This window comes from Engystomops pustulosus, chromosome 2 (assembly GCF_040894005.1).
Source record: "Engystomops pustulosus chromosome 2, aEngPut4.maternal, whole genome shotgun sequence".
Lineage (NCBI taxonomy): Eukaryota > Metazoa > Chordata > Amphibia > Anura > Leptodactylidae > Engystomops > Engystomops pustulosus.
Genome location: NC_092412.1, coordinates 108990090 through 109014158, shown reverse-complemented (window position 1 = coordinate 109014158; position 24069 = coordinate 108990090). Strand labels below are relative to the sequence as shown.

The window sequence follows — 24069 nt, the reverse complement described above, 5'->3', positions numbered from 1 at the left end:
GCCTGCTGGTATTCATGCATTCTCACACTCCTTTCCTCTCCAGGGATGAGAGTGGAAAGATTTTGCTTGTACCGTGGGTCCAGGAGAGTGAATACCCAGTAATCGGTGCTGGAATAAATTCTTTGAACGCGAGGGTCACGGGATAGGCAGCCTAGCATGAAATCTGCCATATGCGCCAGAGTACCAACGCGTAAGAATTCACTCCCCTCACTGGCCTGACTGTCCATTTCCTCCTCCTCCAACTCCTCCAACTCCTCTTCTTCTGCCCATACACGCTGAACAGTGGAGGACTCAACAATGGTCCCCTCTTGTGTCTCGCCAACATTCTCCTCCTCTTCCTCCTCATCCTCCTCCACCTCCACCTCCTCCGATATGCGCTGAGAAACAGACCTAAGGGTGCTTTGGCTATCAACAAGGGAATCTTCTTCCCCCGTCTCTTGTGACGAGCGCAAAGCTTCCGACTTCATGCTGATCAGAGAGTTTTTCAACAGGCCAAGCAGCGGGATGGTGAGGCTGATGATGGCGGCATCGCCACTGACCATCTGTGTTGACTCCTCGAAGTTACTCAGCACCTGACAGATATCAGACATCCACGTCCACTCCTCATTGTAGACTTGAGGAAGCTGACTGACCTGACTACCAGTTCTGGTGGAAGTTGACATCTGGCAGTCTACAATCGCTCTGCGCTGCTGGTAAACTTTGGATAACATGGTTAATGTTGAATTCCACCTCGTGGGCACGTCGCACAACAGTCGGTGAGCGGGCAGTTGGAGGCGGCGCTGCACTGCCCTGAGAGTGGCAGCATCTGTGCTGGACTTCCTGAAATGCGCACAGATGCGAAGCACCTTCGTGAGCAAATCAGACAGATTGGGGTATGTCTTGAGGAAACGCTGAACTATCAGATTTAACACATGGGCCAGGCATGGCACATGTGTCAGTCTGCCGAGTTGCAGAGCCGCCACCAGGTTACGGCCGTTGTCACACACAACCATGCCTGGCTTCAGGTTCAGCGGTGCCAGCCACAGATCAGTCTGCGCCGTGATGCCCTGTAATAGCTCTTGGGCGGTGTGCCTTTTATCGCCTAGGCTCAGCAGTTTGAGCACCGCCTGCTGTCGCTTAGCGACGGCACTGCTGCTGTGCCTAGAGCTACCGACTAATGGCGCCATGCCCACGGATGGTAGTTCGGAGGAGGAGGTGGAGGAGGGGTGGGAGGAGGAGGAGGCATAGTAGGCCTGAAAGACCTGGACCGAGGTAGGCCCCGCAATCCTTGGCGTCGGCAGTATATGACCAGCCGCAGGGTCAGACTCGGTCCCAGCCTCCACCAAGTTAACCCAATGTGCCGTCAGCGATATATAGTGGCCCTGCCCGGCAGCACTCGTCCACGTGTCTGTGGTCAGGTGGACCTTGTCAGAAACGGCGTTGGTCAGGGCACGGATGATGTTGTCTGACACGTGCTGGTGCAGGGCTGGGACGGCACATCGGGAAAAGTAGTGGCGGCTTGGGACCGAATACCGAGGGGCGGCCGCCGCCATGAGGTTGCGAAAGGCCTCGGTCTCTACTAGCCTATAGGGCAGCATCTCCAGGCTAAGCAATCTGGAGATGTGGACATTAAGGGCTTGGGCGTGCGGGTGGGTTGCACTATATTTCCGTTTCCGCTCCAGCGTCTGGGGTATGGAGAGCTGAACGCTGGTGGATGCTGTGGAGGATTGTGGAGGCGACGATGGGGTTTTTGTGCCAGGGTCCTGGGCAGGGGGCTGGCTATCAGCTGAAACAGGGGAAGGAGCAGTGGTGTGCACGGCCGGAGGTGAACGGGCTTGGTGCCACTGAGTGGGGTGTTTAGCATTCATATGCCTGCGCATACTGGTGGTAGTTAAGCTAGTAGTGGTGGAACCCCTGCTGATCCTGGTTTGGCAAAGGTTGCACACCACAGTCCGTCGGTCATCCGGTGTTTCCTTAAAGAACCTCCAGACTTCTGAAAATCTAGCCCTCGCCGCGGGAGCCCTCGCCACGGGAGCTTCACTACGTGACACATTTGGCGCTGATGCACCTGCTCTGGCCCTGCCTCTCCGTCTGGCCCCACCACTGCCTCTTCCAACCTGTTCTGGTCGAGGACTCTCCTCCGTCTCAGAAGCACTGTGTTCACCCGGCCTCTCAACCCAGCTTGGGTCTGTCACCTCATCATCCTCCGATCCCTCAGTCTGCTCCCCCCTCGGACTTCCTGCCCTGACAACAACTTCACCACTGTCTGACAACCGTGTCTCCTCATCGTCGGACACCTCTTTACACACTTCTTCCACTACGTCAAGAAGGTCATCATCACCCACAGACTGCGACTGGTGGAAAACCTGGGCATCGGAAAATTGCTCAGCAGCAACCGGACAAGTGGTTTGTGACTGTGGGAAGGGTCCAGAAAACAGTTCCTCAGAGTATGCCAGTTCAAATGCCAAATTTTCCTGGGAGGGGGCAGACTGGGGGGGAGGAGGCTGAGGTGCAGGAGCTAGAGTAGTGCCGATTTCGGTGACATGGGTGGACTGCATGGAAGACTGACTGGTGGACAAATTGCTCGAAGCATTGTCGGCAATCCACGACATCACCTGTTCGCACTGTTCTGGCCTCAACAGTGCTCTACCACGAGTCCCAGTAACTTCAGACATGAACCTAGGGAGTGTAGCTCTGCGGCGTTCCCCTGCTCCCTCATCAGCAGGTGGTGTCTCACCCCGCCCAGGACCACGGCCTCTGACCCCTGCAGTAGTTGGACGCCCACGTCCCCGCCCTCGTCCTCTACCCCTAGCCCTCGGGTTAAACATTTTGAAAATGAAAGTTATAACTTTAATTTTTTTTTAACTTTTTTTTGTGTTTTTTTGCGTTTTTTAGTTTTTTTTTGTGTTTTTTAGTTTTTAAAGCCAAACAATGCTATCCTATTGCTATGGCTATTTTCTAGCCAAGTATGAAAGCACACTGCTATGCCAGATGAGATGACGCTGAGTTATGAAAAAATAAAAGTAAAATAAAAAGGAAATGGCAGACTGTGCCTAATTGAAATCCAACCCCTAATAAATTTTCCCACTTCGGTCTTTGCGATGGATATGTGCGTCACTAAGCGCAAAACACAGCGGTCGCAAGTCTCACTCCAAATTCCTGACAATTGGCTAGTATATGCACTGCATGCACAGGACAGCCACCAGCAGATCAACCAGAAATAAAATATATATAACGCTATTGTAGGCGTAAGTAAGCCGTTTGGATTCTCCTTTGGCTATTTTCTAGCCAAGTATGAAAGCACACTGATGAGATGACGCTGAGTTATGAAAAAATAAACGTAAAATAAAAAGAAACTGCCAGACTGTGCCTAATTGAAATCAAACCCCTAATAAATTTTCCCACTTTGGTGTTTGAGGTGGATATGTGTGTCACTAAGAGATAAACACAACGGTAGCAAGTCCCCCTGCAAATTCCTCACAATATGGTACTAGCTGCAAATAAAAAAAAAAAAAGTATAACGTTATTGTAGCCCTAAGAAGGGCTGTTGGGTTCTTGTTGAATCACTCCTGCCTAACACTATTCTAATAGAACACCCTAACGCTTTTCCTGACCAGCAGCAGCTCTCTCCCTAGCGGCATCCAGACACAGAATGATCCGAGCAGCGCGGGCAGCGGCTAGTCTATCCCAGGGTCACCTGATCTGGCCAGCCAACCACTGCTATCAACGTGTAAGGGTACCACGTCATGCTGGGTGGAGTGCAGAGTCTCCTGGCTTGTGATTGGCTCTGTTTGTGGCCGCCAAAAAGCAAAACGGCGGGAGCTGCCATTTTCTCGAGCGGGCGAAGTATTCGCCCGAGCAACGAGCAGTTTCGAGTACGCTAATGCTCGAACGAGCATCAAGCTCGGACGAGTATGTTCGCTCATCTCTAGTTGCCAGGTGTTGTTATTGTAAATCAGATCTTCCTCGAATTTACTCATGTATAGGTTGGCAAAGCTAGGGGCAAAACGTGTCCCCATAGCTGTGCCTTTAATTTGTCTGTAGATGGTGTTCTGGAAGGAAAAATAGTTATGGGTTAATATGTAGTTGATCGCTTCTATGACAAAAGTGCTCTGTTGGGTATGCATTGTGGGATCTTGGTTAAATGTGGCCGAATAAACTGTAAATGCTGCCTGAACATTCAACATCGGAAGAACTCTTTCACCAGCAACCAAACCGGAGAAACCTTTAAAATCAGTTTCTCAATTGTTCATCTACCTATGTTATATACCTAATGGAATGCACATGCAGTCTACAGTATGTAGGCCGTACTTGCCTAACTCTACGCATTAGAATGAACGGACACAGAAGCAAAATTACAAATGGCTATACTAAACATAGTGGGGGTCATTTACTAAGGGCCCGATTCGCGTTTTCCCGACGTGTTACCCGAATATTTCCGATTTGCGCCGCTTGTACATGAATTGCCCCGGGTTTTTGGCGCACGCGATCGGATTGTGGCGCATCGGGGCCGGCATGCGCGCGACAGAAATCGGGGGGGCGTGACCGAACGAAAACCCGACGTATTCGGAAAAACCGCCGCATTTAAAAACCGAAAATGTGTCGCTTGGGGAGCGCTCACCTTCACCTTCTATGGGATGGTGCATTCCGGGGCGTTAAGATTATTTTCGGCGCTGCAGCGCCACCTGGTGGACGGCGGAGGAACTACCATCTTAATTCCCAGCCGGACCCGAATCCTGTGCAGAGAACGCGCCGCTGGATCGCGAATGGGCCGGGTAAGTAAATGTGCCCCAGTATCTCTAAACACGCCTTAGCCTGTCATGATAAAGACCTCTCAGCATTCACAGTCACACCAATTGAATCCGTACCCGTCGATGGTAGTGATCGCTTCCAAAAATTACGAAAACGCGAAATGTACTGGATTTTTAAATTAAACAGCCTACACCCAGCAGGACTAAACGAAATGTTTGAAGAGAACTTCTAACAACATCAACCCTCCCACGCCGCCCCAGACTCCCCCCCCCCACCCCACCCGCCCTTTCTGATAACTTATTGATGAACCTGGCACACCCAAACGTAATTTAACTCTGTTTCATCTATTTAATATACATTTCTACATACTTTTACTACAGAATTTGCGACTACTGTCGGAATCCATATTTTAATGCACCCTAACTTACTGTAATTCATATATCTATTCATTTATTCAATTATTTATTTATTTCAAGCAGGTGACCTATTCTACATAATCCTTTCCCTTTAATAATCACATTCCCACACTGCCTTTTACATCAAGACTAGCAATTAACTTGTTCCACAACATAGGATCAAGTCCTAATACACCAACAAATCACCATTGTGTTATACACACAACACATGACGCCACACCGTGGGACGCCATCTTGGTCTCCTCGTCGCTAATGCGCTTGCGCACAACCCGCGTGCACCCTCGAGCACGCGGGACGCAATACTTCAGCTACTGCGCATGCGCACTAACCCGCTACCGCGGGTTTTATAATCAACATGCATTCTGGCGCGTGCACACACTGGAGCGCCCACGATTATCACTCCAGCGATTGGTAAGCCCGTCATCACACTCTTTTGGGGAAATATAAGGAGCAGCTGTATATTTAACTTATACCATGTACTTATCAATTAATTTAATTATTTAATTATTTATTTATTCATCAATTTGGCTATATTATTTTATACATATATTTATTATATTTTTTTAATTGGTTTCCTGTATGTGTCCCTATGCTACACCACAATTTTATGTATTATTATTATTTTTAACCAGGGGGCTAATCATCATCCCTTACCATAAATATTTATGATTAAATTACATCAATACTGGATTTTATCAATTGTTTTTACCAATTATGCAAAGAAACGTTATATTTTTTCGCATATATGTCGTGTCGTATGTATATATGTGTCGTGTATATATTTAAGAATTCTGTTATCTAATAGATCCATTTCCTAATATTTATGCATCTATGGATTTTTCTCGTGTATTTTTCTCATATTTACTAAACCCTTACTCTTTGTATATAATGTTTGTATAAATTTTATATATGCACATATACCCTTTTGTACTTCGCCAACCCACAGATTCTTTATCCACTTGAAAAAGGGGACCACAGTTCCCCGAAACGCGTTGTGTATCCTCTGTGTACCTATGACGATCTAATAAAAAAGAAAACCTATTTGGAACCATCACCCAGTCTTGTCGTGCGCCCTCTGCTCTTGGCTCTTCTGTACCGACTTTATGTTAAATGTAGGCATTTAAAAAATTCTTTAAGAATGCAATCGTTTAAGTGTTTCTGTGACTTTTTCCCTAAGAACTCAGTAAGTCCAGTGAAGCATGATACAGCTTTTGCCTTTTAAATTTGTGCAGAATCCACAGCATAATAAGTTATTCAGATTGTGGTCTATACTAAAACTTTTGTACATTTTTGATACAAAATGTGACATGCCATTTGTAAATTACTACTTTTCTTATATTTACATGTTACAGTTTTGACCAGTTATATAGAAGTGGGATTGATGGGGGAAATTTATCAGGGCTTTTACACCAGTAAACTGGTGTTGAGACTCTAAAATAATCACACTGCATTTCAAACCTCAGGCATTGCGATTATTATTCCCTTTATGCCTGCTCCACAATAATGGAGTATAGAGGGGCGTGATCAGTAATGGAGTAGGTCGACGTTCCTGCATACTGGCTGCACCTAACGAAGTTTTACAAGGGAAACTCTGTAGACTCCTGCATATTTCTACACAAGATACGACCTGACATAGAATTATATATATGTCACCCCTCTCCATACACGGTGATCGTTATTGGAGAAGTCGCCACCATCTTGGCTTTGATCGCAGCTCCTCATGACATTATTGGGTAGCAATGATCTGTTGCTATGGCAGGTCATTAATATGAGTTTTGAGTTTTTATTGGTAACTACATACAATGAGTATAAGAACTTATGTGTGAGGTAATATGGATAGGGATAAAGAGATAGGGTAGATTTATCAGAAATGTCTGATGAAAGCAATCAGAGATCAGCTGTAATTTCATAAACAGCTGTGCAAAAATGAAACGAGTCACTGAAAGAGACTGTCAGAGACCATCACTGAAAGAGACGGTCAGAGACGTCACTGATAGAGGTGGTCCGAAAAAGTCACTTAAGGAGATGGTCAAAGACAGTCACTGAAAGAGATGGTCAGAGACAGTCTCTGATGGAGATGGTCAGAGACAGTCACTGAAAGAGAATGTCAGGGACAGTCACTGAATGAGACGGTCAGAGACACAAAATGGTCAGAAACAGAGAATGTCAGACAGACAGTCAGTGACAGTCACTGTAAGAGACAGTCAGTGACAGTCATTTAAAGAGATGGTAAGAGACAGTCATTGAAGTAGATGGTCAGAGACAGTCACTGAAAGAGATGGTAAGAGACATTCATTTAAGTAGATGGTCAGAGACAGTCATTGAAAGAGACTGTCAGAGACAGTCACTCAATGAGACAGTCAGTAACAGAGACAGTCATAGACAGTCACTGAAGGAGATGATTAGAGACAGTCACTGAAAGAGAAGGTCAGAGACAGTCACTGAAAGAGAAGGTCAGAGACAGAGACAGTCATAAACAGTCACTGAAAGATAGTCAGAGACTGTAACTGAAAGAGATGGTCAGAGGAAGTCACTGAAGGAAACATTCAGATACAGATGATCAGTGACAGTCACTGAAAGAGAAGGTCAGAGAAAGAGACAGTCATAGACAGTCACTAGAAGAGATGGTCAGAGACAGAGAAGGTCAGAGACAGAGATGGTCGGTGACAGAGAGACACAGAGAGAGTCATATAGAGAGAGAGACTATCAGAAAGAGAGATAAATTAATATACATATTATTAACCCATTCTGTTTTGTTATAGCTAACAGTTATTTCCTAGAGCAGTAGGATCTACAGCTAGTTGTAGGTAAAGTAGAAAATATCAGCAGCACTCCAGGATGAAGTATTAAATCAAAAGTCTTCCTTTATTCATCAGAGGTAAGGTACACCATATCTCTGATTAATAAAGGAAGACTTTTGATTTAAGACCCTCTCCTTGCCATCTATGTAGGAAAATATCAGACTTTGTTTGTATACTTTGTTTTGTATTCAACTCTATCTTTATCCTGAGGGGAAAATAAAGTTGGAGCTAGGTCATTCTGGTTGTTCTGCGTGACACAGGGCACTGTGCTGTAATAGCAAAACCATGTTTAGTGCTATCACTGGTGGTCTCAGAGAACGGAGAAGCAATGTGCAACCTTTTGCTGCATGAACACACAGTGCCCATTTTCTTGGACCTGCAATATATGGGTGAATCTACCAAATAGTTATAGAATATGTTGCATAACTTACCAAAATAGCCTTTAAAGGGGTTGTGTCACCATAGCAAATGGCTGTAATTGGGTCCAATGCATTGTGACAAGTACTTTCACCATTTAAACGTATTACAAAATATGCAGGCTTACTGAGATAACTCCTTTTGTCCTGGTTGCTGGCGCCCTCTAGTGGTAGCTGTGTCCCGTCCTGAGCTACAGCTGATCTGGCCGAGTCTGCGCACAGGGATTCCCCCAGCTGCTCTGCACTACAGATCACTCCACACTGAGAGATCACCTGACACACTGCAGCCAATGTGAAGTGAGACAGGGGCAGAGAACTCAGCCGTCTACACCAGTGAATGAGGTGATTTCCACTGCTCCACAGTTGCTTCCAGCAGCAGATACAAGGTAACTGCAGACATACATGACTATCTGCTGCCCAGAGGAGTCCCCCCTAACATGGATCATTGCAATGTAGCAGCCCTCTCCTCCCTCCACCATTAGTCAAGTCACACAGGAGGCTGCAGAGATAACACAAGTAACAGGCTGAGCTCTGACCTCTCCTGATGCAGTCCTCCTCCTGTACTCTCCTCCATTCACTGTCCCTCCATGTTACCTGGGGCCCCTGTCCCTGACTAGCAGGGAAGTAGCTAAAGATCAGTAACATGTGAGAAGCTGTCACCTATTTATCTATGCATCCATGCATGTCTATTGGACTTCTATTGGATCAGTAATGCAGGGACTATTTGAGCACAGCAGGTGGAAGGGGACTCTGAAGGCTGAGCACTCTGTAGCACTGAGTTGTGCAATAACTGCTGCTGTCAGTGCTGTGCATGTGCCTGGCCCCTCCCACATCTGCTTCTGTGTGGAGCAGAATAGAGGCTGAACAAGCATCATAATAACAAATAGAAAGGAATCTTTAATTCCAGGTAACCATTACAAATAGATTTTTGAAATATTTTAACCTCTTTGACAGCTTTTTGCAGTCAATTGTTTCGTGGCATAACCCCTTTAAAGGACATCTACCTTCAGATAACCTGATGAATAAAAAATCATCGCAGTAGCTTCCAGTCAATGAGTTGATAATGTGTGCTGTCTACTTTCACCTTGGTCACAACACAAATTCATTGACCTTAATGTGTCTATTCAGACGACTTTGTTTTTCATGGACTTTGGGTCAGGGGGGAAAAAAACTAACATTTTGGTCCATTCTGAAGATTAATGATTTACACCATTGTCAATAAATCCCTAGGTCGTGGATACAACATACAAAAAAAAACATTAAAAACATATACACATGTCCTTCGATATCAGCAAGAGTGTGTGCTGTCCTGTGGAATATATATAAAACGCTTCTGGATGTATGAATGAAACAACTTTGATCTCTGCTTGCAGTCTTTAAAATATCCTTTGTCATGCACAATACTTCATAGTCTCCATAGATGGCATTACCAACACTTATAATAATGTCTTGAAACTTATGATAAATGGCTTAAATGCCCGCGCTTTTAGACCATGTAGGTCACCATCATTACTGCTTCACGTCCTGATGGAATGATAATTAGCCATCTTGGCATTTTGTCTTGCCTGTCTGTGCTGCCACTCAATGCTTCTCCAAGTGAAAGGGATGCCTGACATTCACCCTTTATTCAGCTTTAAATTGACATCAGCATAGTGTAATTACATCTCATCCTTGATTTCTTGCAAAGCATCTTCCAGCGATCCACTTTCTTCTAGTTATTATGAAAACCAGCTTCAGCTACCAGGGATGAAAAAACATGCACCAAGGATGCTGCATATCCAACAAGTCATATGATCTGTGACGACTCCTGATTTTATCACTGTGTAGTTTGGATTATCAGCGTATATCTGTCTGTAACAGCAAGTAATACAGGAAGCCACTCCTCTTCTAAGCAAAAAAAAAAATAAAAAATGAATGGTCTCCAAGTCCTGCCAGCCAATAGGAGTGGAAGAATCGTGGGATTTAAAACAGATTTGCAGAGGCAGTGGCTGTGTGGTTCCGACAGGAGGAACACTCGGTAAATGAACGCTGCTTCTTCATTGCTCATGTGAGCTTGCAGCAAGAATTAGCTTTTGTGAGCCCGACGTATCAGATAAAGTCACTGGTTACCACACCGACGGTGTAGCAGCTGCATAATAAATGACGGTGAGAATCATGTTAGGCATGCTCACCTAACCTAACTTGAATCATGCGTGAGGGGAGCTATTGGAATTCAAATAGACTTTCTTGTTCCCAGCAGTCGGCAGTAATAGAATGCTTTGTGGAAGATGACAGATGCAGGGAAAAGATGCTGTTTTGCACTATCTTGATTTGTTACAGCAGCCAACTTATTGGCATGATGGAGTGACAAGCAAAAAGCAGCTGGCATGGAAGGTAGGATTAGCAAAGTCATCTTATTATTATGAATGTAATAAGAAACTGACTGTGACAAAGACTATGCTAAAATGCTTTGCACGCTCCTCGTAGACTGTGTTTATTCTCTGTCTTAACCCTTTGCCTCTTGCATAGCATTGATCGACCCCTCTGGGGAGCTCGGTGAAAGGGTTAAGTTTAGAAGTGTGTCTTAAAAGTCGCAACAGCTTTCATGTCAACAGATTCACCCAGTGCAGCGACAGCAGCCTCTGCACAAGATAATGCAAGCTATTAGGAGGAATTCTTCAATGATGTACACGCTGTAATCTCCAATAACTCAGTATTATGCTGAGCTCCAGAACAATAACCCCCTGCCTTGTGTTTTTTTTCCCACTTGTCACAATATTAAGCTTCATCTGGGGCTTCCCTTTGATTTATTCTGCCCATGTTCAGCCATTATTCAGTTGTTAAGAGCAGTATTACACAGGAAAATAAAACAGTGGCTTCCTGCAGGGTGATCCAGCAACTCTAACATCTGTCTCATCTATTGAACTGTATTCACGTTTTGCCAACTTGATGTCTTCCCAGCTGCTCCACCATTTACTTGCTTGATTAAGGATCCTAATTTCTGTGTGTACAACTGTATCAAATATAATATCAAGTGACAGCCAATGGAGCACCCAGTAAAGTCACCCCTGTTATATTTACTGACAATGCTGATTGTTGTATTTGCATAAGTTGTTGCATTAAAATTGTGTGTAAATTGGGATTTCCGTGGTATCTAACTCTTAAAACGTTTGCAGGACTAGCTGGCGGTTTCAGATGTGGTGTCTTTTCTCTGCTGCTGGATGTGTAACAACAGGTGATCATTTCTAAGGCAACTTATCGAGAGTTTGGTTTTATTATAACCAGTAATTAAAATGTCACTACAACTCTAGACCACTGAGCGGTTAATGACACTGTTTGATGTTCTCTATATGATTTTACGCTACCTTGACTCCCGACAACTTAACACTTATGTAGACTGGTAGTATTCCATTCCCAAATGCTTAGTACTGGCTACAAACCATACTTTCTTTTTATATGTCTAGTCATAATAGGTTTGTCAATACGAGCATGGGAATGAAAAACTCTTGATGGAAATTAGAGACCTCTGGGCCAATATATGATTATTTTGTTGATTTTTGGAGCTTTGTTTGCCTGGGCTTGTCTTGTAAATAACCTTTAGCATGGCTTAGCTCATTTGCAGTTCATTTATTATTAATCTACATCACTTTCCCTCTCTAACTCAACTGCCTGACTGACCAAACAGCAATCATGTTTTCAGCTACGGCATATGTACACGTCTTGGCTAACTTTGAATGAGTGATACAATATTGTGACACTTACAGTATTTTTACCATGCTGATTTATCAGCGCTTGGTAACCATGTCAGGATTTCAGCATCTGCTCTTCTCTTTTTTGAAACTACTGACAAAATGTTCTCTCCCCCTCTCTCTCAAAAGCTGCTTAAATAGTATTGATTTCATTCAAGCAAATAACACGTCTCCCTCCTTCTTGTTCTTGCCATGCCCCCACCCTCTTGTTCTTCTTGTACAGCACATCAATGAAATGGTTAAATCCATGCTTAATTGACAGAATGAATCTTTGAACACATACAAAGAGCAGCCATCAGTGATGGCTTTCTGTGTTTATTGTGCATTGATCTTGTATTGTTATTAATTTGGTTTTCTGCACTACTAAACCAATCTCCTCTCCTAATGAAGAACACATAGAATGTCTTATAACAGATTTCTTGACCCAGAAAATTTCACATTTGTTAGTTTTAAGTGGCTAGATTTGTTCTCATTTTGCAGGTGCATTAAAACCACTAGAGGTTGCTAGTTGTTGTCAATTCTTCAGACCTCTAAACAAACCAATTCTAAAAATAAATTCTCCAGCAAAGCTTTATGGAGTTTCTGCTTTATCATGATGCATGTGGTTTCCATGTAAATGCTCTGCCGATGTGCAACAGCAATGGATATGTATTCAGGTGTCAACAAATGTTTTCCTAAGATAATGTGCAGTAGTTTTCTAAAAGTAAAACTTTGATGATGTTTTTGTATCAATTGCTGTAAGCAATGTTTTCTGTGGGTTTCAGTTACAAAGGTAAAACGAAAAATCCATTGGAAAATGCAAGCGGGGATTGATATAAAATGACTTTACTTTTCATTGTTAACCGGATAGAAATGGGAAAAAGTGACAACAGTGAACCCTTTACTTCCTAAGTGAGCAATGTAACATTCTTGCAAGATTGATATAATTTGTCAACATACATTAAAAAAAGCAACAAAATGCGGAGTTGCATTATGGGAGAATTAAACACACATCTTTCCAAACATTAAGGGTTTTCCACACCCATAAGACTGTTACTGTCAGTAAGGTTTTTTTAGGCGTCTGATACCTGGACCCCAAATTGATGAGCTGGTGCAGTTGTATATGGACGCTGTTACTAAGGAGGGATGCAAGTGGAGGTCAGTGGCTATGTAGGGTTACTGCAGCTTGGTTCGTGTTAAAGTGAAAAGCAGCAGAGCTATAAATGTCAAATAAATGTATAAATACAAAAAAAGTAAAAGAAAAAAAAAACAAGGCTGACATAGATTGCACATTTGCTTCTAGCTCTATTATCTATTTAGCCTCCTGGCTTTTGGAGGTACTAGAAATAGCTGATCATTAAGGAATTTGGTTACCAGACTATCATGTATATCAGATACTGATGACCCAACTTGAGTATGCGTCATCAGTGTTAAAACTGTATTGTGGGGGGAGGGAAATCCCCTTAATACATTATATCAATTCCGTAGAGGAACAATGCCATGTTATGTTACTTATCCATAGTTTTTGTGGCAGTTTTTGAAGACAAAACCAGAAGTGGCCCATAGCATTATGTTGTTTGAACGCTGAAAGTGCCAAGTGATGTTGTCCATACAAGCAACTCTTGAAATATACTTGAACTCTTGTGCCAATGGAATAACCTTACAATACAAAAGAAGACGGAATGTTTTATAAAGCTCTGTTAATCTATACATCATTGTCAATTATAGATAGTAATGTATTAAGTTTCATTTTTTCATACAACTTGTGTCTATAAAATTGAGATATTCTAATACGCCTTTAATTTTTTAAAATTTTATTAAATTATTAGTAAAATTGTATTGACAAAGGTAGAATTGGATCCCAATCCACTAGAACAGTGATGGCGAACCTTTTGGAGATGGAGTGCCCAAACTACAACCAAAATCCACTTATTTACCTTGAAGTGCCAACATGGCATTTTATGCAGTAACTTATTGCTGCCTGTTCTTTCACATCTTTCAATTGTATCAGCCCCCTGAGGCCACCAATCCAGTTGAAAGAAGGAGAGCAATTTCAGACTCTCGTTGTAGCTTCTCTCCAGGGTCTATCTCTGTAGAGGAATAATGGTGGGTCCAGCAGGATGACCTCCAAAGATATTGCAGTTCTGTCAACAACGTCTCCCTTTTCCTGCAGTTTCTAACAGCCAATGAAGTGTTGCTTTAAAATAGCGCTGAGAGCAGAATCTTTTAAGTTGCCTTAGACTTGGTGAATTTGGTCCTATTTGGTGAACTCTGTTCTGGGGTGATGGTCTGAGTGTGCACAGAAATGGCTCTGAGTGCCACCTCTGGCAACCGTGCCATAGGTTCGCCACCACTGCCCTAGAAATCACATTGAAAAAAGACGGTTAAGATATTTTAATACCATAGTTAACATGAAACCAATGTTCCCTTTTTGCAATAACTCAACACGGCTGTAAAAACAAATTCTGTACTACGTCTTATTAAAACTTCACTTTCCTGACATATATGGATGCTGCTGTTTCTTGTAAGTTTTCTTTCTCATTCTTGCGTCAGGTTAACAACATCACTGCTGGTTATAGCTTATAAGTGGTAAGGGTTAGTGAGGGTGAGCCAGGATCTCATGTTGTGTATGAGAGAGCAGCTACTTTCCTCCATCCCTGTAAATAAGCTCTAGAAAATCCTTCATACTCACACAGAGATATGGTGCCAGCAGAGGGAAAAGATTGGAAAAATTAAGACTTTTATAATGGTAACTGTTGACACCAGATATTTCTGTCCATTTAGGTTAAGATTTGTAAAACGTAGGGCAAAGCAAATATTTAACTGAAAGAAAACCTGTTCCATATAACCACATACCAATCAGATTATAGCCCTCGTTTTTATAGCCCATTAGAAATTGTGCAGCCTGGTTGGTTTCTGTAAATGACTTCTCAAGGTTTCATCTACATTAGTAAAAAAAATCATCCAATGGTATTTTATAGTAACATTTATTTTCCAGATGAAATACAGAATAATTAACTAGTTGGCAAGTTAAGATGAGTATGTTTATTACTGCTACTACTTCTTGACAAGCATAGTGCTTATACCAAATGAAAACATTGATAGTCAATAATTCATAAATAGCCAAACATTTCTGTTGCATTTGTTACTGTTGGTGAAATGCAGTGTAATAGCACAGCAATTCAGATGTACAAGATTTTTCATTCAAATGCAGTGTACTAATGTCTTCCGTTCTGGTTGTTCATACTAAGATGTAAAGTGTACTAAAAGCAGTTTTCCTAATATTTGTGATAGGTAGAGCCTTTGGAATCACAATAACAGTGGCCGGCAAATCACTGAAGTCAGCAATTAGCACTTTTGGTTACTTGTGGGTCCCACACTGGGGGTCATAAGCAGCCAGACTCAATTGAAAGGAAACTATATGAGGATAGGACATACGTTTTTGCAATTTGAAAACCTCTTTAACTTTACTAATGTACAACAATAATAACTCAAATCCACAAGTATATAACTCATTATTGCAGAGCAACTCTTCATTTTACATGTTTATGCCCCCCCCTTTGATATTCACTTGCTCTAATACAATAATGACTTTAATTTTAGAATGGCAAGTTGTAATCCATAAAATAATAGCAATACAGGCTCTGTAGAACAATTACTATAGGTGGTATACAGGATACTATGTAGAATGATAAACATCAGGCTTCAAAACTTTTTTAAACTTCTTTGATGAATTCTTTTTAATGTGGAAAAACTTTCAAATAAATAACCACATTGTGCCATCTTGCTGGGTTCGTCCGCCAACTGTCCGCAGACTTGAAGCCAATCTGAGCGACCAACTGTTTATTTTCCTGGATTGTATTTAGAACCACAATGCTAATGTTTTCTGCAATGTTCCATGTGTTATATCAATCTTCATGTTAATTGCAGAACTACATGAATAATCATGTACAACAATTATACTATGTCTCCGTCCCTTCATAATGCAATGCAAAACAAAATCTATGTAAAACTAATCAAATCAAAGCTGCATAAATTAGTTAATGTGAGTATGAAGATACCAATGAAGTAAGATAATTAACACCTGCACTTAGGCACTTACAAAGGAGGACTTCACGATTGCCTAGGTAGAAGAAATACTGTACATGTTTTTATACCTTACTGTAGATTGGAATCCAGCCTTCTGTACTATAGGTCATGGGTAAAAGAGAAATGGATGGTATCTAATAACAAAAAAAGATGGTAATGTTAGTTCACTGGTGGCAGATCCTTGCTCAAGATAGCAAGGTTGAAGGTTGTGAGGTATTTACGTAATTTATGTCATGAGTGGAAGGGAATTTTGAAACTAGTTTTAGCTCAGACATTACTAGAGGACAACATTACAAAGTTACATAGTAGGGTTGATGGATAGACATATTTCCATAAGATCAGAGTATCTGATAGATGAGAAAAGATGTGTGTGAAATGAAGGAGTATGGGTAAGTAGTATGGAGTATAGGTAATCACTGTCCCTTCTGCTCACTATTTGCAATGCATGTGTATTTACTTACATTCTAAGGGGTCAGGCATATATTAAATTCACGAAAATATTTTGTCTCATCTACATAATCACTCAGGTTCTTCAAGCTATTCAATATATTTTTGCAACATATGAAACTGTCCAAAATGATTTTTATGCCTCGCTTCGAAAGATCTTCTGTCTGTAATCCAGATCAAACAGTTCCAGGGGACATCACAGAAGCCAGAAGTTGTAAGCGACAGTCCACACAAATTGAATATTTCTAGACAGAGTCACATAAAACTATGTGTATGATCTCGTTTCAAGAGAAGAAGCACATTCTTCCAAATTTAAATCAAGTAAAAAAATAAAATAAAAGGCATGAATTTTTTTGGTGCTTAATTTAGACCTTTTATATATTTCTGTCTAGCGAGGTTTTAGAGACACTCCATATTCAAAATACTTGATACTTTTTCATCATTCTTGCAAAATATTACTCTTTGCACACTTTTTGGTCTCTCCTTGTCTGCCTTTTCTATGCATAATACTTGAGAAATATTTATGTTCCTGACATTTTTACCAGTCTTTATTTCTGAAAGATGTTCCTTGGGAATGGGCTATAGCATGTCACAAAATCCCCATTCTACATGATAGAAAATAAATCTTTATTCATCAGATTAAGCTACCGTTTTCTATTATTCCATGCATTCTGTAGGTGCTTTGGTAGTGAATGCAATTTGGTATAAGTATGAGTAAGGGTTCTGTAGTGTTGTGTAGCTCTCTTCACAAAAAGAGCTACAAAAAACGCCCCAGGACCAATTCAGAAAATAAACACTTGTAAAAAGAGATAAAAATAATTTTACACTCTGACCGGAGCTCTGAATATTGTAGTTGTCCTTCATTTTAAGATTTCTCACTGCTTTCTACTCCAAAAAAGAAGAAGAAAATTTCTTCACTCCATTTGTGTAAGCAAAACGACTTCCAACGGGAATAGGCCACCATTCAGAACCTCCTTAATGGGGTTTTCCCTCCTCAATTCCACCATTAATCATAGCAGACCGCTAGAAGAAAATATTCTCACAATAAACGTAGTATGTTATTAAAAAAGGCAACGCCCCAGAAGAAGCCGAGGTTGGCGAAACGCAGGGTCGGGCGAGCATGTGTAGCTGGCGTCCTCTAATATCTGAAATGCGCAGTATTAAAGTATTTTTGTGAGTATATTTTAATAAAAGACACCCTTTTTAAAGAACGTACTACGCTATTTGTGCGAATATTTTCTTCTAGCGGTCTGCTATGATTAATGGTGGAAACGATGAGGGAAAACCACACTAAGGAGGTTCTGAATGGTGGTCTAATCCCGCCGGAAGTCGCTTTGCTTACATAAATGGAGTACAAAAATTTGCTTCTTCTTTTTTGGAGTAAAAAGCAGTGAGAAATCTTAAAAGGAGGAACAACTACAATAATCGGAGCTCCAGTCAGAGTGTAAAATTATTTATATCTCTTTTTATAAGTATAAGTACTCTACATTCTCTCCACTGTGTAATGAAATAGGCTAGCCTTTTCCATGCATGAAGCACAGTGCCTTGGATGCTTCTGTCTGTATTTTACTTTATTGCTACTATGAGCTAAATTGTCTACTAGAAATAACTTGAAAAACCATAGAAAAAAACATAGAACATAGTTGTATTCTTTGCAACTAGTTAGTCTAGACTAGACTTAAAGAAGATTGCCATAAGAATTCCTATGCCACCTATACAGTATGTCAGATTTAATTTAATCTACAACTTTCTTTGTCTAACATTTGTTATCTTGAGGCTAAAACATGGTAAAGTTGAACACAATTATATATTTTCAATTTTCTCTGGGGGTAGACCCACAATGTGCCCCTAGCGCTCTGCACTGACCTGCTCCACCCTCCACCCCTTTGCTTTGAGTGACTACTGGCACTAATAGCTTACACAAAGGTATGATTAACTCCTTGGTGACATGCATTGTAAGAGCAGTGTTGTTAAGTCTGTTAAGTCTTCTCACCAGCTCAGCACTCTCCATGCCAGGCTTATATCTGCTGTATTGCATTGTTCAGCAGACACTCACATTAACTTTTTAAAGTGCTATGGTCAAACTCTTGCAGAAGTTCACATGACTGTCATTCCATAATCCCTATCACTGTAGAATTGTGGAATAAAGCATGACCCTCTTTCTATAAAAGCATATAGCAATAAAAAGACTGCTGGGGAGGGGGTTATCAAGGCTTGGTGTGGGCCTAATTGGACAGGGGAGTTTGAAAATTATCTGAAGCCTGCAACAGTTCCTGATGCAGGTTATAGAAACTATTCTGTTCCGGGCTCCAACTCTTAATAAAACCCCTTCATGCAGCCTAAACTGAATCATTTATCAAGTTTAGAGTTATAAAATTAAGTTAAGAGTTCTATAGCGGGACCCTATTATTTCTGTATGTATTCATTAGACACATATTGATAGAATGAAGTTTTATTATCGGACACTGAAAACAAGCAAATAATCAAAAGTACCACACTTGGGTCATGTAGTATAGATTGGAAACTATTTATTAATTCCATAAAAGTAATAAAAATTATGAATAAAAAATATCTATAAAATAGTCCTATATGAAGTGTTTTGGGTACTCGACCCTTTCTCAAATTCAGGACAAGCAAATGATCATACATGGATATGACATCAATCTTAAATACTCTGATACGTGTGACAGATAACTTACATGTTAGAGGACATGTTATTGAACTGAATAGCAGTAGTCCTGGGTTGAGCATCTACTACAGAATTCATGAATTATAAATTTCATTCTCTGAAGTGAACTGAAAAATGCACTGAAAATAGCAGTGGACAAGTTTCTTATTCAGATAATAACTTTGCAAATGAATATGTGGTACAAGTGTAGTTCATGCCCAAGCAGTAGAATTACTTTCATAATAATGGATTGCTGCATATGTAGAGCAGCTCTAATTCAGAATTCTGTGAGATATATATGCACAGCGACCTTGAAATACACATTAGCATACAACTAGAAGGACTGTTGATGCTTTAGCAGTATTTTAAGATTCTAAGCAATGAAGATAATTAATGGTTTGTCTTGTTGAATGATGCTTGTATTATTGTAAACTCAAGGAGATCTTTTCAAATGTAAAGAAAAGGAAGGTTGGGTTAACTCGGTGAAATTCTAATACGATGACACTTAACTTGAATGAGATTCCCTGAATTCTGTTAAGATCTCAGTTTTGTGTGACCTTGGAGAAATCAGTTTATCTTTCTAAGTGAATACAGAACACAGGCTATTGTATCTGAAATGCAAAATCTATCCCAATCTTGCAATATCAATCTGTTGCTTAAAGGAATACTCTTTTAGGGTTGCATAAGGGCAGACGATAATTTTTGAAGGTCCTACAAAGACTCTTAAGATACACTACATATAATTTTTGTACTTTTGTACACTTAAGAATATATATTTTCATCAAATATCAAATAATGGGAAATTCATTAAAAGTTATTTCAAATACATATAGTAACACAGGGGTCAGCCTGAAGCAACTGATGCGGCACATGGTATTGCATGACATAATATAAAAATACTTCTGTGAAGATAGCAGTTGAAAGTGAACAATGGCAGATGGCAAATAGTGGAAGGCGTATATGATTAAAACGGAAAATTGTTTGGCGAATATATTCTTAACATGTGAAGAGATAGTGGGGTTTATTTACTAAGGGTCTGCAGTCGCACTTTCATTGGATTTTCTGACATTTTCGAGTTTTGCATAGCTGTGACAGGTTTTTAACAGAGAATTGTGTTACAGCCGATCGGATTGTGGTGCAGCTGCGCTGGCTTCCATACGACAGAAATTGGGGGGCGGGCCACCGGATGATATGACTGATTCGGACTGAGCGCGGGATTTAACTTTCAAATCATGCCGTAAGATGAAGCATTTACATGCACCATGAAGAAGAAGGTGAACTCTGTCAGGCCTGAGCAGGGAAGCGACACATATAGGATATCGGGCGCGCTATCTTAGTGGATTGCAGTAGAGTGCATTATCATCGGACAATGCACTTTTGGTGAACTCCTCTGGACAGTAATGCAGTGTAGGATGATGTTGCAGTAAAAAAGAGGGATAGTGGTGCTCTTCACTTCTGAATTGTCAGTGGTTTAAATTGATCAAGGCGGGACTCAGTCCAGTGGTTTAAAGGAGTGTTTATTGGTAAAACGGCTATGTGTTTTAATGCCAGTGTAGCATTCTTCAGGCTTTTTCTAGAAAGACCTACAGCGAGTAAAGTCCCTCTACAATTACAGAAAGGCAGCCAGCAAGCATAAATTAGTGTTCATACCAGTAATGTGAGAGAGAAACAAAATAACACAATGGGGCAGATTTATCAAGCTGTCTGAAAGTCAGAATATTTCCAGTTGCCCATGGCAACCAATCACAACTCCCCTTGAAAATATTCATGAGCACTGCTAAAATGAAAGCTGAGCTGTGATTGGTTGCCATGGGCAACTAGAAATATTCTGACTTTCAGACAGCTTGATAAATCTGCCCCAATAAGTGCATTCTCAGTCGTACTTAATAGACAGAGGAAGGGGGACATATATCTCATTATAATTTGTAATTTGCACATTAACCTGTTGCATATTGAAAGTTTAGGCCTCTATTTTAATTTATACATTTTTACATTAAGTTGCTCCTAAATTTAGCTTGTATAATTATTTGTTTTTTGGCCCAATTACATGTTTTTATGTAAGTTTTAATTTTTAGGTCTTGTAAATTTCAGGGTTCAGTCACATGCAATCCTTTTTTAAACGCATTGCAAAAAGGCATGCATTTTACTATGCTTTTGGCTGTTGTGAAAGCACTTTTCTTTATTACTGGAAGCAACTCATGGTAACATGTAAGACGCATGTGTTACTGCAATGCGTTTTAAAATCCATTACAAATGCCACATGTAACTGCCTTCGTATGTTGTCTTCTCCCTGGGAATTGAAATGCTGGCTACGGCCTCAAATACAAAATTTAAAGTAGTGTTCACTCCTGTACATAACCCCCTTACATGGCTTGCGCCCTAGTGGATGAGAACCTTTAGTAAAAAAAAAAACTTAAAATAAAGCCCAAAGTTGCACCTACCAGGACAGGAAAAGCTAAACATGTATCACAAGAAAAAAAGACATGAAGATACATAAATAAATATATAAAATTCTGTTACCTAAAAGGTGTTGCGTCTGCTTTGCCACAGTAAGCGGTAGTGGAGATATGCATTGTTAGAAAATTGAAATACAAAATAGAAAAAATGTAGGGATGACATCTACATTTCTATATTAACTAAAACTGACAGATGATGGCATTTCACTTGCTCTACATGTCCATGTAACCTGGTTCACATCATTACTGTAGCAGTTTACTGTAGCAAGTCTACAAGCTGTAATGTGCTCAAGAGGCCTGATCCTTTCTTCCGTCGAAGGTTCAAGGTTTTAAGACATACAATAGACTGGTGCCATGAATACAAAATTCTAAAGTAACATTACATTTTGTTAACTGTTTCCATTTATATAGAGTGTGTAATAAAACACTTTCAGAAATAAACCCATTCAATTGGCCGAAAGCAGGCTTACGGTATAAACTGTATAAAACTGCTATAAACTCAACGTCAATCTGTGATGAATGGTGGAAATTTGCTATTGTACTATCTGAAGAATAATTTAGGCTTCAACAATATTTCTAGTCAAATACACATACAAACATTCAGAATGTGTCAATCTTTCCTCCATTGCTTAGTGTTAACCTAGCCTGGCATTATGCTGTCTTCAATTACGCTTACAATCTATAATACAAATGGAAATAACTTGTCTTGTCAAGTATGGCAATACATGAGGAAAAGATATGCCTATATAACTATAAGCCTGTACAGGTCTGTTTAAGATGAATTTTTCCTACCAGCTGTGATAAGATGCCTGTCTCATTTTTGAAAAATGATATTTGCACACTTGGCAGTTTCCTTAATGAAAAGTATGGACTGTTATCAGAATTTATCCTTTCAAGAGGACATTGATTTTCACTTGTGTTATGGAAGATTGTCAGATGCTCTTTAATTTACACCATATCTCGGCCCTTTACTCAGATAGTATTGCACCTTATGGTGTTTTTTTGCTTATCTGATCATTGTTGGATATTTATAGAAACATTTTTTGCTACTCATAAAAGTGTAATCAACATAATTAGAGTTATTTTAGTTGCTTTTCACTAATATAGTAAATTTTCAATAAAGTCAACATTGACTTTATTGTCTTGTAACACAGTAACATTAGGAAATGTAAGGTGATCTCTAGGAATTTGCAAATTGGTTTAATGCTGCACTAAATATTGGGTAATGAATTTCCTAATACACTGTGCATTTTGTAACAATTTATTCTTCTAGCATTTGCCTTTAATTGTCCTATTTAATTATGCATTTTTATTGCATAACACTGGGTCGACTGACTTGACTTGACATAAACCATGTACCATGCAGTTGGTTCTCTACTGCTTAAAGGACCTGCTTCATGGTGCTGATGACAAATGCAATTTTGACCAATCAATACCGAGTAGCTCAGAAGCATGACACTATAGTCCTACCTCAGGTCACTCAGTACATGGACTGAAGTAGATACTTTGAAAGTACCATGCACCAGGTACATCCCGATACTCTATTTACAGGGGAAAAAGTGTCACAACTCACAAGTGCTTATAGAAAGCTCCTCACAAGCAAATAGCACTTGATAGAACACTTTATAAGCTTTCCAGATATACATTTCCTGTTTTGCTTTGATCTGTCGTTGCAAAAAAATATTTATTTAAATTAGCACTTCAATGCATCCAGTATGAGGTATGTCTACTAAGACTGAGATGCCCAATGAAATCTCCAATAGATAAAAGCTGTGGCAAGTGGACATATTGTTGACAAGCAAAAACTAGTTTGAAAAGAAAGTTCCTTACATAATGTTGTTTTTACTTGTGATGTGGTTTTAAGAGCTGCTAGGCCTTCTACACACCATGCAGTTTTCCTCGGTGTCACTGATGGCTCCCAAAAAACAAGCAATCAGCAATGACTTTATTAGCATTGAATCTTTTAATGTTATTATAATTGATCACTATTGATATATTCCTGGAAAACCTATTTAAGTTTGTAGAGTTTCACTTACAGTACAGTGCAATTCTCATAAATTCCTATATAATAAGTATATTATGCTGAATAAGGAGCTTGTGGTCTAGATGATACTGCCAGGAAAAAGCAGATGATTACAAAAATGTTACTGCTAAAATGAAGAGTGCTGGTAAACCAGACTAATGGAGGGTGATCAGTGATTTATCACTGATTGATAAATATAAACTTATACTCTAGAGCTTGAGAACAGGACTTGGGATCGCACCCGGGCCCAAGTGGTTTAGGGGGCCCTTATGGTGTCACTTTCCCATTACTATAAACCATACATTATAGTCAGGG

General features: G+C 40.4%; 1 protein-coding gene across 11 annotated transcripts in view; it reads left to right on the top strand.

The window, feature by feature from the left end:
• Nucleotides 1–24069, top strand: part of DMD (dystrophin) — a 1566296-nt gene that overhangs the window by 64308 nt on the left and 1477919 nt on the right. The window contains exons 1-2 of one of the 11 annotated variants that reach the window (XM_072135919.1): nucleotides 10354–10509; nucleotides 10604–10737. The exons of 9 other annotated variants lie outside the window; for them this stretch is intronic. In XM_072135919.1, coding sequence (XP_071992020.1) covers nucleotides 10731–10737 — 7 coding nt within the window. In that variant the 5' untranslated portion in view covers nucleotides 10354–10509; nucleotides 10604–10730. Of the gene's footprint in view, nucleotides 1–10353; nucleotides 10510–10600; nucleotides 10738–24069 lie in introns of those variants that run through there. One more of the 11 variants, XM_072135920.1, reaches the window with a different exon arrangement.